The sequence below is a fragment of the Zootoca vivipara genome, chromosome 4 (assembly GCF_963506605.1).
Source record: "Zootoca vivipara chromosome 4, rZooViv1.1, whole genome shotgun sequence".
In the NCBI taxonomy this organism is placed as follows: domain Eukaryota; kingdom Metazoa; phylum Chordata; class Lepidosauria; order Squamata; family Lacertidae; genus Zootoca; species Zootoca vivipara.
In genome coordinates, this window is record NC_083279.1 from 30,811,127 (window position 1) to 30,825,399 (window position 14,273).

Here is a 14,273-nt window from a genome sequence, read left to right on the forward strand (position 1 = left end):
AGTTCTGATCACCGTTAATGGCAGCCCCGTGTAAAGGTGCAGTACAGCATTAATAATACAAACATAAGTGACTGCTGCTAGATCAGAATCGTAGAGTTGGAAGTAACCCCAAGGGTCACCTAATCCAACCCCCTGCAATGCAGGAATCTCAACTAGATTATACATGACGGATGGCCATCCAACCTCTGCTTAAAAACCTCAAAGGAAGGTGAACCCACAACCTCCCAAGGGAGTCCGTTCCACTGTCAAATAGCTCTTACCAGATGTTGAGTTACATTCTTCCTGATGCTGAGTTGGAATCTCCTTTCTTGTAACTTGAATCTGTTGGTTTGAGTTCTACCTTCCAGAGCCGGAGAAACCAATCTTCCATGTGACAGCCCTTTAGATATTTAGATACCATATTTCCTCTTAGTCGCCTCCTCTCCAAACTAAACATACCCAACTCCCTCAACTATTCCTCATAAGGCTTTGTTTCTAGACCCTTTATTGTCTTGGTCATCCTCCTCTGCACCCGTTCCAGCTTCTTAAATTATAGCGCCCAGAATGAAACACAGTATTTCAGGTGTGGCCCAAATAAGGCAGAATAGAGTAGATCTCTGCATGATTAAGAATCCTTGAAGATCAGAGTTCCATACCACACAATAAGCCTATTTGAGTAGAGCAGGCTTACCAGTGCAAAAATTTATCCCCACTGGTTCTCATTTAAATGACTTTAGAAGCTAATATTAATTGTGCTAGAAGGAAGCTAAGTAGTGAATAAGGATTATGTCCCACAATATTTCCATTCTGTCATTGTTGTTGAATCTGCACCATTAACTCAAAAGAGCTAGATTCAGGTAGGTAGGTAGTTGGTCTGACGCAGTCGAAATAAATAAAACAATTTTAAAAATTGTCCGGTAGCACCTTAGAGACCAATTAAGTTTGTTCTGGGTATGAGCTTTCGTGTGCATGCACAGTTCTTCAGATACACTGAAACAGAAGCCACCAGAACCTTATATATGGTGGGAGGGTGGGGAGGGGTATTACTCAGAAGGGTAGTGGGAGATGGGTGATTGACTCAATGGGTATGGTAAACCTGTTGATGACTGTTAATGACTGCAGTTAGTCCTACAGGTCATCTGCATACTATCCCTTGCTTTTTCCTAAGGTGCTGCTGGAAATTTTTTTGATTTTCTTCAAAAAATTATCCAGTAGCACCTTAGGATTTTTTAAATTTATTTCAAAAGAGCTAGTTGACATTCTTCTAGGAGCCACCTACTCTTTTTTTTTCTAATTAACATTATTCACTTGCTCTCTTTGCTCACCTTTCCTTATTTGTCAAACACTTGCCTCTTTCCTGGTCCCATGTACATCTCGTTCAAATCCTGCTACAAAGTCCTTCAGTCGTGTAATTGCATCCTCTCTGAATACGGTAGTCTTACTACGAGCTGACTTAATTTTATTTATAAGTTTCTTCAAAGCTGGGAACATGATCCCTTATTAAAAGGCACATTTTTATCAGTCAACTCATTTCCTGTGTTGTTTCTTTTGTGCTATAATGTTATCTCTATATATTACTGAGATCAATAACATGCTAAAAATGAAGAGAAGTGGTAAGAAGCCTGGGGCCACATTACATTATTCAAATAATACATTATTTAAATTTGTAAGCCTAAACATAATTCCTCCCTTTCAAGTTATTATTGAATCTCTCTCTCTCTCTCTCTCTCTCTCTCTCTCTCTCTCTCTCTCTCTCTCTCTCTCTCTCTCTCTCTCTTTCATTTTATATTTTGCCAGGTGAAGTAATTATTTCACACTTCTGTTGCACTTCATGTAAAGAGCTGCTTTGTCACATAATCAGAAAATACAAATTACATGTACTGCAAAAACTACACTGCATATTGTCTAAGCCTGGTGGATAAAACTCACTTTCTTTGACAACCTTCTGTTCAGTAATAAGGAATCAAGATTCTTGAAATTAAGCCCACTCATTTCAAAGAAAGCTTACTTTCACATAGTCTCTCACCACAATTCCATTGCGTTAGACTATACTGTTGCACAACCTATTTGAATCTATTGATTTAAAATTCATTTGCCTCTTAGACATCAGGCTCCAGAGACGAAAATAGAAAGCAGCACTTAGCAATTTCAGACATAAGGCCTGGGAGCCTGAGCAGACCCCTTGGGGAGTCCCCAGTGTGCCCTATGCCACCCACAACATTAAAAATACTTTACCAATGGTGGCGTTATCTTCAAGGCTACTGTGGGCTGGGGTGGGGACTGAGGCATACATCTGGTCTGATAGCAGCTTTGGAAGGGCACAGCAGTATTTTTCCTTAGGGTTCCAGGTCACATCCAGGACATTATGTATATACCTAGTAACTTTATGTTATTATATTTGTGCTGTACATGTTTCAGATTATATAAGTTGCCATATTCAAATACAGTGGTACCTCGGGTTACAAACGCTTCAGGTTACAAACGCTTCAGGTTACAAACCCTTCAGGTTACAGACTCCGCTAACCCAGAAATAGTACCTCGGGTTAAGAACTTTGCTTCAGGATGAGAACAGAAATCATGCTCCAGCGGCCCAGCGGCCCCATTAGCTAAAGTGGTGTCTTAGGTTAAGAACAGACCTCCGGAACGAATTAAGTTCTTAACCAGAGGTACCACTGTAGATCAAATTAGGGGTGGCTTGCCCATGAAGCGGGATGCGGCAGCTGCTTTGGGCAGCAAATCTGGACCCCCTGGGAAGAGTGGTGGATTTGCCCTGTGCTGCTTCAGCCGCCACCACCTGCTCCTCCTCTCCCCCTCCCCCCTTTCATTCCCAAGCTGATCTTCACTCCTCTGAACTGGTGGTAGTGCACTATTTTGTAGTTTGTCTCAGGTGCCAAAATGTGTTGGGCTTCCTGTGTTTCAAATTTTAGATTCTGCTGAACATAACGTTGATGTCAAATTCAGGAGTTGGGGTTTTTGTAGTAAAAAAAATTAATGGGTGTGGGCCCTGGAAAAGTTTGGAAAGTTTGGCTCTCCAACCCCAGTTGATCTTGCCATCACTGATATATATTCTATATTCCAAGCACTGTGTCGCCCATGAATGTTAACACTGTAAGTCATTACAGCAATGTTCTCTGTTTCCTTCTTCATGTGACCAGACTCCCACTGGATTCTACAAGCCAGTTACCAAATTATACAATTTCTTTATTCTTGCAGGTGATTATATAGTCATGACTATATACTTCGATTTAAGTAGAAGAATGGGGTACTTCACTATTCAAACATACATTCCCTGTATATTAACAGTTGTCTTATCCTGGGTATCGTTTTGGATTAAAAAGGATGCCACACCAGCAAGAACAGCCCTAGGTAAGTTCTTGGAATTTTTTTTGTGTCATGGTGGATTTGAATCCTGCCTGTGTTCTTTGTCACTGGAGAAATTCAATCTAATTTCCAGTGAACAATTGCTTCATGGCAAATATATATGTCAGAGAGAGAGAGAGATTGAGAAGTGGGGACGGGGGGGGGGAGAAAAAGACAGCTTGCATCCTGCAAATTTGGATATTCTGTTCCTGCCTGAGTAGTTTAACCATCAATCCCTCTTCCTGGGGAACTCTGGGAACTGTAGCTCTGTGAGGGGAGTCTTCCTAAAAACTCTCAGCACCCTTAACAAACCAGTTTCCAGGACTTCTTAAAGTGGTATAATAGGGATTTAATAGTGCAGATTAGAACAGGGTTTCTTGGATTGCAAACTCTATCTTTCTCATTGTTTCTGAAGCGCTCTAAGAATTCTCATACAACAATGAATGTGTATATGACTGGGAACCCCATCCCTGGGTGATCGCTACACGATTTCTCTAGCACTGCTGCTGCTTTCACTGCCCCACACCAGTTCCCTGGGTTATAGATACAACCAGTCAATACATTTCATACATCTATGGGGCAGGGTATTGCATTTTGGGTAACTTAAAATGGCAGGCAGCCACCACAGATGGGAGCTGAGCTTGGCTCCCCTTCAAAAGTGGCACCACCACCCGCCATCGCTGCTGCTGCTGTAAAGCACCCAGGCTCCTAGCAGATAGGCAATGAATGGCAGTGTGGCCAGGCACACAGGTCGCTTGACCACGGACCAGTTTGGCCCAGTGCTGGTGCCAGATCTAGTTTAAAGTACCGTGGGACATGCAAAATGATGGTCACACTCACACAAACCCAAAATCCAAACCTTAGAAGAAAATGAAGTACTTTCACTGCTAATGGTGAGTTCAACCCCTTACCCCAAGAAAATGTTGGAGAATTTCTTCTCCTCCTAGGGAAATCCCCCATTAGTAAAAAATGTCCCCACAATTTATTTGCCCACACATAGGGTGGATCATTGTGCACACCTCTAGTTTGGATTTGTTGTGGTTAACTATGCAAATGTATTGGTGCAGTCTCCTCCTTACGATATTACACTGTCCGCGTTATTAATCCAAGCTGCTAAGACTACCATCGCAAGGTATCCTGAATGCAGCGTTCTTAGAACAAGTCCACGCAGGCAGATATGAATGAATGGGGCATGGTGGTAGATCCAACACAACAGGCGGAACTTTCAAATACTGTATCTCACCTCAAAGCACAATGAATGAGGTTTCTCCAATTCATCTACTCAGCTGTGAGTCATCAAACAATGAGAAATCAAAGTGAACCAACCCCAAGAGATTGGTCATCATGAGGGAGATCAAGCAGACTGGAAAGGAATCCTGATGCCCTTTATTACTTTGCTGAATGGGTCGCACTGTGAAAAGCACTAGCATTGTTGTAGCATGAAGTTATTAGGGGCAGTAGAAGGAGGACTCTGGACTGACTCGGAGCTCCTTTTCATGAACAGTGATGGCAAAGTACGGTAGTACCGTAGTTACTGCATTTGGGTAACTGTGAGAAACCAGAGCCACAAGCAGACACAATTTAATGGCATGCAAAATAAGGCTGTGCATCCATTCTGGACAAATCCCAAACCAATTGGTCCCAAACCAATTGCCCTTTCACGTGGTCAGGAAGCACCACTATCCATACACAGAGTTGTATGTACACGCAACCATTATACAACCACTCATGGCAGTTCACAAGCCCTGTAGATACCAAATCTTTCATCTCCTATACCAGTATCTAGCTCAAATGCAACCATCCAGTAAGCCCCCACTGTTCCCAGTTTCTCCTGCTGCTGCTCCTGCTTGCCTCTCCTTCCTGCAGAAGGACCATTTGTTGGTGAGGGAGGATTTCTTCCAGATAGCACTAATATCCCACACAATTTCACCCACTTATTAGAAAAGCCAATATATACAGATGGAGATTCTGCCTCCCTGTGGCTGCATCTTATCTGCAAAACAGTAAATCAGGGTGACTTAATATCTGATCTTCCAGATGTCTACGGGGCTATAGTCAGGGGTGATGGGAGCTGTCGTTCATAATATATAAGTCAAAGGGTAAAAAAAATCACACAGGAGGAACGGATTTAAAAATGCAGCCATCGGATAGCATCAAAAGTATAACATCTGTAGTGTATGTCATGGGTTTAATTTCAAGGTGAAGAAGTAGAACTTGTGGCATTCCAGATGATGCCAAACAACGATGCCCATCAGCCCCTGCCAGTATGACCAATGGGCAGGAGTGATGGGAGTTGTACTCCAACAATTTCTGGAGGAATTTTGGTTATCTACCCCCATGAAAGACTCTGATTTTCCAAGGGCTGCTAGTGCAATACATATGCAAAAAAACGCCACAAACACACAGTTCAGCATACATATGCATGTCACATTGGCTTACTTCTGGGTAATTATGTACAGGATTGCACACTTATGCCCCATATAAAGCATGTTTCACAGATATAGAAAGGGGAAGAGGTGTGTAATACTCTTGAGGGACAAATATTAAAACTTTGCTATTGCCACTACTGCGGTATTGAAGAGGGGGATGAGAAATAGGCATTGCTAAATTTCTGTTCCCCCCCCCAACTTTAGATTAGGCATAGTTTTAGAAATGAGAAATGATTGGGTACAGTTGTGAATAACATTTCTCTATCAAAAGTGTGATGGAATGATGAGAGAGCATGCTCTTGAATTAGATTTTCACAATGTTCAACTTTCTAGGGAAGAACAAAGATCGTGTAAATGTCAAGTGGTTTTTAGCAGGCAGCAAAGCCCTCTGGCCCTGGCTTTCCACAAGCAGCTTGCTTATCACTGCAAACCTCTGTTATCAGTCTGATCAAAGGGAGGCATGGGTTAGAAGTTTAATCAGAGGATACTATTATCTTTTAAACATTTGAATGCTCAAGGGGAAATGAGAAGGTTAGGAGATATTTGGCTGCAGAGGTGCAAATCAGAATTCAAGACTGCCCCGGGGAGATACCGGTATCTGCAGCAGATTTGTGGGGCAGGGTAATGTCCTGGTTATCAAGATCCCATCCTCAACCAAGAGCAGATATGTTAATCATTAGGTCTTGGACATCTTTTTGTAAGGAAATGTGCACCCTTCTTGTCCTGAGTCAATAGATGAGATCCAAAACCTGGATTGAAATAGGGTCACCACATAATGAATTGCAAACTTCAACATTGATCTACGAACCCTTTGTGCAAAAATCCAGACAGCATCTTGAGAACATTGCAGGCGAGGCTTGCATGCACACCCCTTCCCATCTCCAGTTCTGTCTTTTGCATGTTCAGGTGAATGTCTGAATGCAGTTTGAAGTGTTAAAGCCCTTGCTGTCTGCCTTCCCCCTGCCTCAAGACAGTAGGAAGCAGGAGGTTGCTAGGGTGGGTTGCAGGATCAGGGTGAACACAGTCCTGCTCACCCTACTTACATCAGCTGTGGACAGGGTTGTATTTTGGTATGAGCTTTCGTGTGCATGCACACTTCTTCAGATACACTAGAAACAGAAGTGTCAGACCCTATATATATACAGAGGGTGGTGGGGGTGGGTGGGAATGGGTGGTGGGCTGATGGGAGTGGTAAACCTGGAGATGGCTGTTAATGGCTGCTGATGGCTGCAATTAGTCCTGGGCTGAGGTGCTAAAGAGAGCTTGATCATGCATAATGAGATAAGAATCCGATGTCTCTATTCATCCCAGGTGCTTCCATGGTTTTAAGCTTGGTAATGATTTCCAATTCAGCAACTTCTCTTTCCAGTCTGTTCCTGAAATTTCTCTGTAATAAAACAGCTGCTTTATTGGACATAAATCTGACATCAGGAACCATAAGACTGAAAAACCAGTAGGAGAACACTTCAATCTCCCAGGACATTCTATACAAGATCTCAAAGCAGCTGTTTTATTACAGAGAAATTTCAGGAACAGACTGGAAAGAGAAGTTGCTGAATTGGAAATCATTACCAAGCTTAAAACCATGGAAGCACCTGGGATGAATAGAGACATCGGATTCTTATCTCATTATGCATGATCAAGCTCTCTTTAGCACCTCAGCCCAGGACTAATTGCAGCCATCAGCAGCCATTAACAGCCATCTCCAGGTTTACCACTCCCATCAGCCCACCACCCATTCCCACCCACTCCCACCACCCTCTGTATATATATAGGGTCTGACACTTCTGTTTCTAGTGTATCTGAAGAAGTGTGCATGCACACGAAAGCTCATACCAAAATATAAACTTAGTTGGTCTTTAAGGTGCTACTGAAGGAATTTTTTTATTTTGCTTTGACTCAGACCAACACAGCTACCTACCTGTAACTAGGACAGGGTTGTGTTCACCCCAGTCCTGCTCTGAAGCATTTGATCAGGGGTCCTTATGCTTGCATGTGCCCTTAACGGATCACTTGAGACACCCTTTCCTGTGTGTGGCCTGAATCAAGTCACTGTGTCCTCATTCTCCATCTGTAAAACAACAGTGAGAACAACATGGCTCCCGGGACCTGTGGGATGGCACACTAACCAATTACCATCAGTAGCCAAAAGCACATCTACATGAAACTGAACTTATAGGGATGAATCAGATTTTTATGTATGTATTTATTATTGCATTTATAGCCTGACTTTTTTCCAAGCATGTCAAGATGGCACACATGGTTCTCTTTCTTCCCATGTTATCCTCACAAGAACCCTGTGAGGTAACCTAGGCTGAGAGACTGTTCTTGGCCAAAGGTCATGTGGCGAGTTCCATGGCTGAATGGGGATTTGAACCCTGGTCTGCCTAGTCCTAGTGGTTCCCAAACTTTTTCAAGGCAGTGCCCCCTTGGCTCCATAAACTCATCCCCAGTGCCCCCTAACCTGCCTATAAAAGGCATTATTCAAACTGGCAAACGGAATGAACCACTAAGGAAGATAATAAAACAAGAACATTCAAAACAGTAGCAATTATTTGCACATTTGCTCAAAATCCAGTTGAAACTATTTAGTTCGATTAATTCCACAAAGCTGGTGAACTTGAACCAGTGATTCCAGCTTTTTGAAGTCTAATAGTCATCTCCTGTGCCCCACTGCTGCCCCCCCCCCCGGCTTTCAGTGCTCCCCTAGGTAATCCCACCCCCCCAGGGGGCAGTACTGCCCACTTGGGGAGCCACTGTTTGAGTCCAATACTCTAAGCACAACATTATGTCGTGTAATCCAATACATACCCACTCAAAAGTAAGTCCCATTAAGTTCAGTGGCGCTTATTCCTGGGCAAATAGGGATAGAATGGCAGTCTAAAGGTCTTCTATTAAAGCACCCATCCACGATTCCACTGTGGTCATTTTCAGGCAAGCTTTTTTTTTAAAGGACAGCCATCAGTTCTGTTTGTTTCATAGTTGGGCATTTATTTAAGTCTGAAAGTGGAAACCCTCCCAGGTGAAATAGTAAAGAGTGCCTGATTCCAAAAATACATTTGTTTACAATACGGCCAAAGGCTACCTGCTGAAAACATCCTTATGCCTCTATATCATTAAAGTTAATTAGACAGAATGAATAGAGAGTCTCAGTGGGCCAAAAGCTCCCTGGGTGTAACTCCTATTAACCTCAGTTGAGATACATCAGAGAGAAATTTCGCTCAGTGAAATTAATTAGTGAAAATACCAGTGCTCTTGGCAGCTGCTCTTGGTGGTATGAAGAGAGGGCTTTATCCCCTTCAGCAAAGGTCTTAGTATGCGGTGCTTTTTATGATGAAATAATGAAGATAATCAGAAAGTGGATAGGGAGTAGGGGAGAGAAATGGGAAATAATTCATTTTATCTGGAGCTCTCAAATCATTTGATTAAGGTATAATACTACAGCAGGCATCCCCAAACTGCGGCCCTCCAGATGTTTTGGCCTACAACTCCCATGATCCCTAGCTAACAGGACCAGTGGTCAGGGAAGATGGGAATTGTAGTCCAAAACATCTGGAGGGCCGAAGCTTGGGGATGCCTGTACTACAGTATATGATACCTTGAGATCTTTGGCCATGGGCGTACCCAGGATCAAAACTAGGGGGGGCAAGGGGAGGGGCCAAGGCACGGAAGGGGAGGGGACACAAAGTGGGCGGGAACGGCGAACTCGCGCTCCGCCGGGCTGTGCCCCTCCCTAGAAGCAGGGCTGGTGGGCGGAGGCGGAGCCCAGCCCAGCGGAGCGCGAGTTCGGCGTTCCCGCCCGCCGCGCCGCGCTCTCTGGTTCCCCGCTGCGCTTGGCCTTGCCAGAGGGCACGACAGGGAGCTGGAGGGAGGGCGCAGCGCGACGGGCGGGAACGCCGAACTCGCGCTCCGCTGGGCTGGGCTCCGCCTCCCCTCACCAGCCCTGCTTCTAGGGAGGGGCACAGCCCAGCGGAGTGCGAGTTCGGCGTTCCCGCCCGCCGCGCCGCGCTCTCTGGTTCCCCGCTGCGCTTGGCCTTGCCAGAGGGCGCGACAGGGAGCTGGAGGGAGGGGGCAGCGCGGCGGGCGGGAACGGCGAACTCGCGCTCCGCCGGGCTGTGCCCCTCCCAAGAAGCAGGGCTGGTGGGCGGAGGCGGAGCCCAGCCCAGCGGAGCACGAGTTCGGCGTTCCCGCCCACCGCGCCGCGCTCCCTGGTTCCCCGCCGTGCTTGGCCTTGCCTGAGGGCGCGCCGGGGAGCTGGAGGGAGGGCGCGGCGCTGCGGGAATGGCGAACTCACGCTCTGCCGGGCTGTGCTCCGCCTCTGCCCACCAGCCCTGCTTCTAGAGTAGGGCAGCTGCCCTAACTTGCCCCGTGGTGGGTACGCCCTTGTCTTTGGCATATGTCAGAAGCAAGCAACATAAGACATGTAGGTTATACCTGATCTGTTGAGGCTTTCCACCAGAAAACCACCTGTTGCTCTTTTTCTGTTTTAGTAACATTGTAGCACCCACCGATTGGAACAACCAGTTTTTCCAGTGGAACCACAAGAGCTCAGAAACCTGCTCCACACTAACTTGGAGCAGGGCTTTTTCTATGCCTCCCCCTCTTCTGTTGAATAGCACTGCTGTTGAGATATCTGCGGGGGCCACTATTTGCACTGTCTGGAAACAATTGAAGACACTTCCCCCAAGTTGACAGGCTTCCCAAGCTAAATAAATGAACCTTTGCTATGAGCGTCCACTTGTTCTAGTTTTAGAAACTTTTGCTGTTTCATCATTTTTAACTGTTTCTAATTATCTTATGTGCAAATCGCCTTGGGATGGTGGCTTAGGCAGTGATTGATAAATCAACAGTAATAGTAATTGATTGTTTGTAATCCAGCCGCACAATTTAGACTGCGCAGATTGATGGGAAAGCCAATCAAAAAATGACATTTGCCAATCAAAAAATGACAAGTGGCACTGATTGTTTAAATAAAAAGGGGCAAATCCCTCCTTTCTGTTCTGTTTTGGCTCCACACTGATCTGCTTTTCTTTTCTTTACAAAAAAATATATATATATTGCGACCGTGAAACCCATGAAGAATGAAGTCATCTTTCTTCAAAGAGGGAACCATAATTGAATCACAGTTCTGTTCTGCATCTGGGTGTGTTTTCCTTTCAAAAACATGAAAAGACATGCTTTCACTTGCAGGTATCACCACCGTGTTAACCATGACCACTCTCAGCACCATTGCAAGAAACTCATTGCCCCGTGTTTCCTACGTCACTGCCATGGACCTCTTTGTGACTGTGTGCTTCTTATTTGTGTTTGCCGCTCTGATGGAATATGCCACCCTCAACTACTACTCGAGTTGCAGAAAGCCACATTGCACAAAGAAGAAAAAGTCGGTAATATGAGGTGGGGGGAAGTGGGGAACTAGACCTGAATTAACGGATGTTGAGTGGCACCCAACGTTTTCACTCCGCTGCAACATGCGGGAAATATTCAGATGCAGAAAATATTGTGCAGTTTTCCAAATTATTATGATAGTGCTTCTGTGCTGTTTTCCGATGTTCCTTTAACCCGTTGCATTATGGAAACGTAGCTTTTCGACTAATATGCTAGCATGTCACATTAAATTTCATTTGCACCAGTGAGTGTGCTGTGACACAACAATGAGCATTACTGAACATGAGAAACCAGGGCAGAAGGTTTGCATGGAAGTGTTGCTCCACTTGTTGGTATAATAATAACTCGTGCAATTCCCAGAGTGGTTTAACAGTCAGTACCTCTTTCTGGGGAACACTGGATAAGTGTAGCTCTGTGAGGTAAACAGAGGTCTCCTTACGACTCTCAAGACCTTTAGGAAACTACAGTCCCCAGAATTCTTTGGGGGGAATCCATGTCTGCTTTAAGTGGCACCACAGCTCTTTAAAAGGTGTGAAAGTGGCCGAAGAGAAGAATTGGAATACGGATTGCAACACGGTAGAACAGACGTTCCCAACCCGGTACTCTCCAGATGTTTTGTTCTACAACTCCTATCCTCCCTTGGCCATGTTGATTGGTGGATGGGAGTTGTAGTCCAGAACATCTGGCAGGCATAAAGTTGGTCAAATGCAGCAATTTTTCTATTCACAAGAGCATTTACACAGACCATATTGAAAATTTACAATTCTCACGGTTTTGTAGCCTTGGCTTTATATATATATATCTACATATATTACAAATAAAAAGGTATTGTGATCTTTTTTCCCCTCTAAGTCACAGGAGAGGGGTTAATATGTGCCTTTGCCTCCAGGCAGGACATTAATATGTAAAAGTTTCAAGTAGCTCAGTGATGTATTCATCCTTTTCTGAAGTAGTGATATCTATTCTTTCTTTAATGTTTTAATGCCATGGATGAATCATAGGAGCATCCCCATGTCACTAAACATAACAGCCTGATTCATGACCTGTGAATCCCATTGATTTTAAATTAAGCTCACATTTTATTGCTTCCCGTTGTAACCCATGGAAGTGAAAAGGGCTTAATTTGGGCTGGATCTTGCCTACAGACAGGATCTGGACAATTCAGTTTAGATACAGAATGTGAGGATCTTAGACATCTTATGGGATGTCTAAGATCCTCACATTCTGTATCGAAACTCCCCTCCTCTTTAATATTTGAGAAACTGGGGGGGGGGGAACGGTATAAACGTTTACACCATATTATGTGTATTCTAGTCATGTCATTTCTTCTAAGTTTTTCTTCTTATTCTCTGATTTCTTTTACCTGAGCTACCTGATGTCAGTTTTGGGCACATGATGGTGAGTATGGTTTTTAAACTTCTTTTAAAAAATTAATACAGCCTAACATGTTGCTATGAATGGAAATATTTTCTTCTGCTTTCTTCTTCCCCCGAGCTTTATGAATACAAATTGAAATAAAACTGAAGTCAATAAATGCTTCACCTTGATGCTTCTTTACACTTTGCCTTAATACAATAACACCGGTTTTTATTCAACAAAAAGAATGTGTCTATTAACCTTAAGACTTCAGTTGTTAGTATTCAGCATGAGCCCACTGTGCAGCTTTTCAACATGCAGAGTTTATCAATGAACGCTATGGACATGGTACAATTAATAATAATAATAATTTATTATTTATACCCCGCCCATCTGGCGCCCACTCTGGGCGGCTTCCAACAGAATAAAATAATTGATTAAAGATTAAAAGCCTCCCTAAACAGGGCTGCCTTCAGATGTCCTCTAAAAATCTGGTTGCTGTTTTTCTCTTTGACATCTGATGGGAGGGCGTTCCACAGGGTGGGCGCCACTACTGAGAAGGCCCTCTGCCTGCTTCCCTGCAACTTGGCTTCTTGCAACAAGGGAACCATCAGAAGGCCCTCGGTACTGGACCTCAGTGTCCAGGCAGAATGATGGGGGTGGAGACGACTCCTTCAAGTATACTGGACCGAGGCCATATAGGGCTTTAAAGGTCAGCACCAACACTTTGAACTGTGCTCGGAAACGTACTGGGAGCCAATGTAGATCTTTCAAGACCGGTGTTATGTGGTCTTGGCGGCCACTCCCAGTCACCAGTCTAGCTGCTGCATTCTGGATTAGTTGTAGTTTCCGGGTCACCTTCAAAGGTAGCCCCACGTAGAGCGCATTGTAAGCTGTAACATTCCTTCCTGAATGCTGAAGTGGTACAGTCCTAGGGGGATGTCTGCACTCCATGATTTCTCTGCTTTTCATAGACCAGCCCAAAGTATCTGCATGCCAAAACTCTGATGTCCCTATAGTTGCCAAGGTGCTATCTCTTCTGTCCTCTCTTTCCCCCCTAGAACTATTCTGTACTAGAGATGAGACCTCCTCCTACAGTCATCGCATTGAATAATGCCATGTACTGGCAAGAATTTGAAGACAATTGTATCTATGAATGTCTGGATGGGAAGGACTGCCAGAGCTTTTTCTGCTGTTACGAAGAATGTAAATCTGGTTCATGGCGGAAAGGAAGGATACACATAGACATCTTAGAACTAGACTCTTATTCAAGGGTCTTCTTCCCTACATCATTCCTGCTGTTTAACTTGGTGTACTGGGTTGGATACCTCTATCTCTAGAAACGGTGACGGAAACTGTGTTTTCACACTTCTTAGGGATGGAGAACATGTGGAAGATAAGGACCTGGCCAGTGTCATCGCACAGAGTAAAGGTCACCTTACACTTTGTCATCAGAGAAAGAGAAGATTTTATTTACACCTTTGCCTGAAAAAACAAAACAAAAATAAAATATTCATTTCAAGTATGAGATTATTAAAAAAATTTTTGCTAAGTACACCAGACACTATTGTATAACAAATGTTCATTTATTGTTCCTACATAATGGAGGATTTGCTGGTGTGCTGTTTTTTTCCTGGGTTACCAATTGCTATGTAGCGTTCAGGCAAGAAGGATGAAGACAAGTACTCATTCATACATTAATCCCACCAACTTTTAAATACGTTCTGGGAGCAAATGTTTATTGGTGCGGACTATCTATGA

General features: G+C 44.1%; 1 protein-coding gene across 1 annotated transcript in view; it reads left to right on the forward strand.

The window, feature by feature from the left end:
* Positions 1-13,852, forward strand: part of GABRG3 (gamma-aminobutyric acid type A receptor subunit gamma3) — a 309,032-nt gene extending 295,180 nt beyond the window's left edge. Inside the window, exons 7-10 of the mRNA XM_035115137.2 lie at positions 3,193-3,345; positions 10,959-11,155; positions 12,525-12,554; positions 13,574-13,852. Coding sequence (XP_034971028.1) covers positions 3,193-3,345; positions 10,959-11,155; positions 12,525-12,554; positions 13,574-13,852 — 659 coding nt within the window. The remainder of the gene's footprint in view (positions 1-3,192; positions 3,346-10,958; positions 11,156-12,524; positions 12,555-13,573) is intronic.
* The last annotated feature ends 421 nt before the right edge of the window (positions 13,853-14,273 follow it).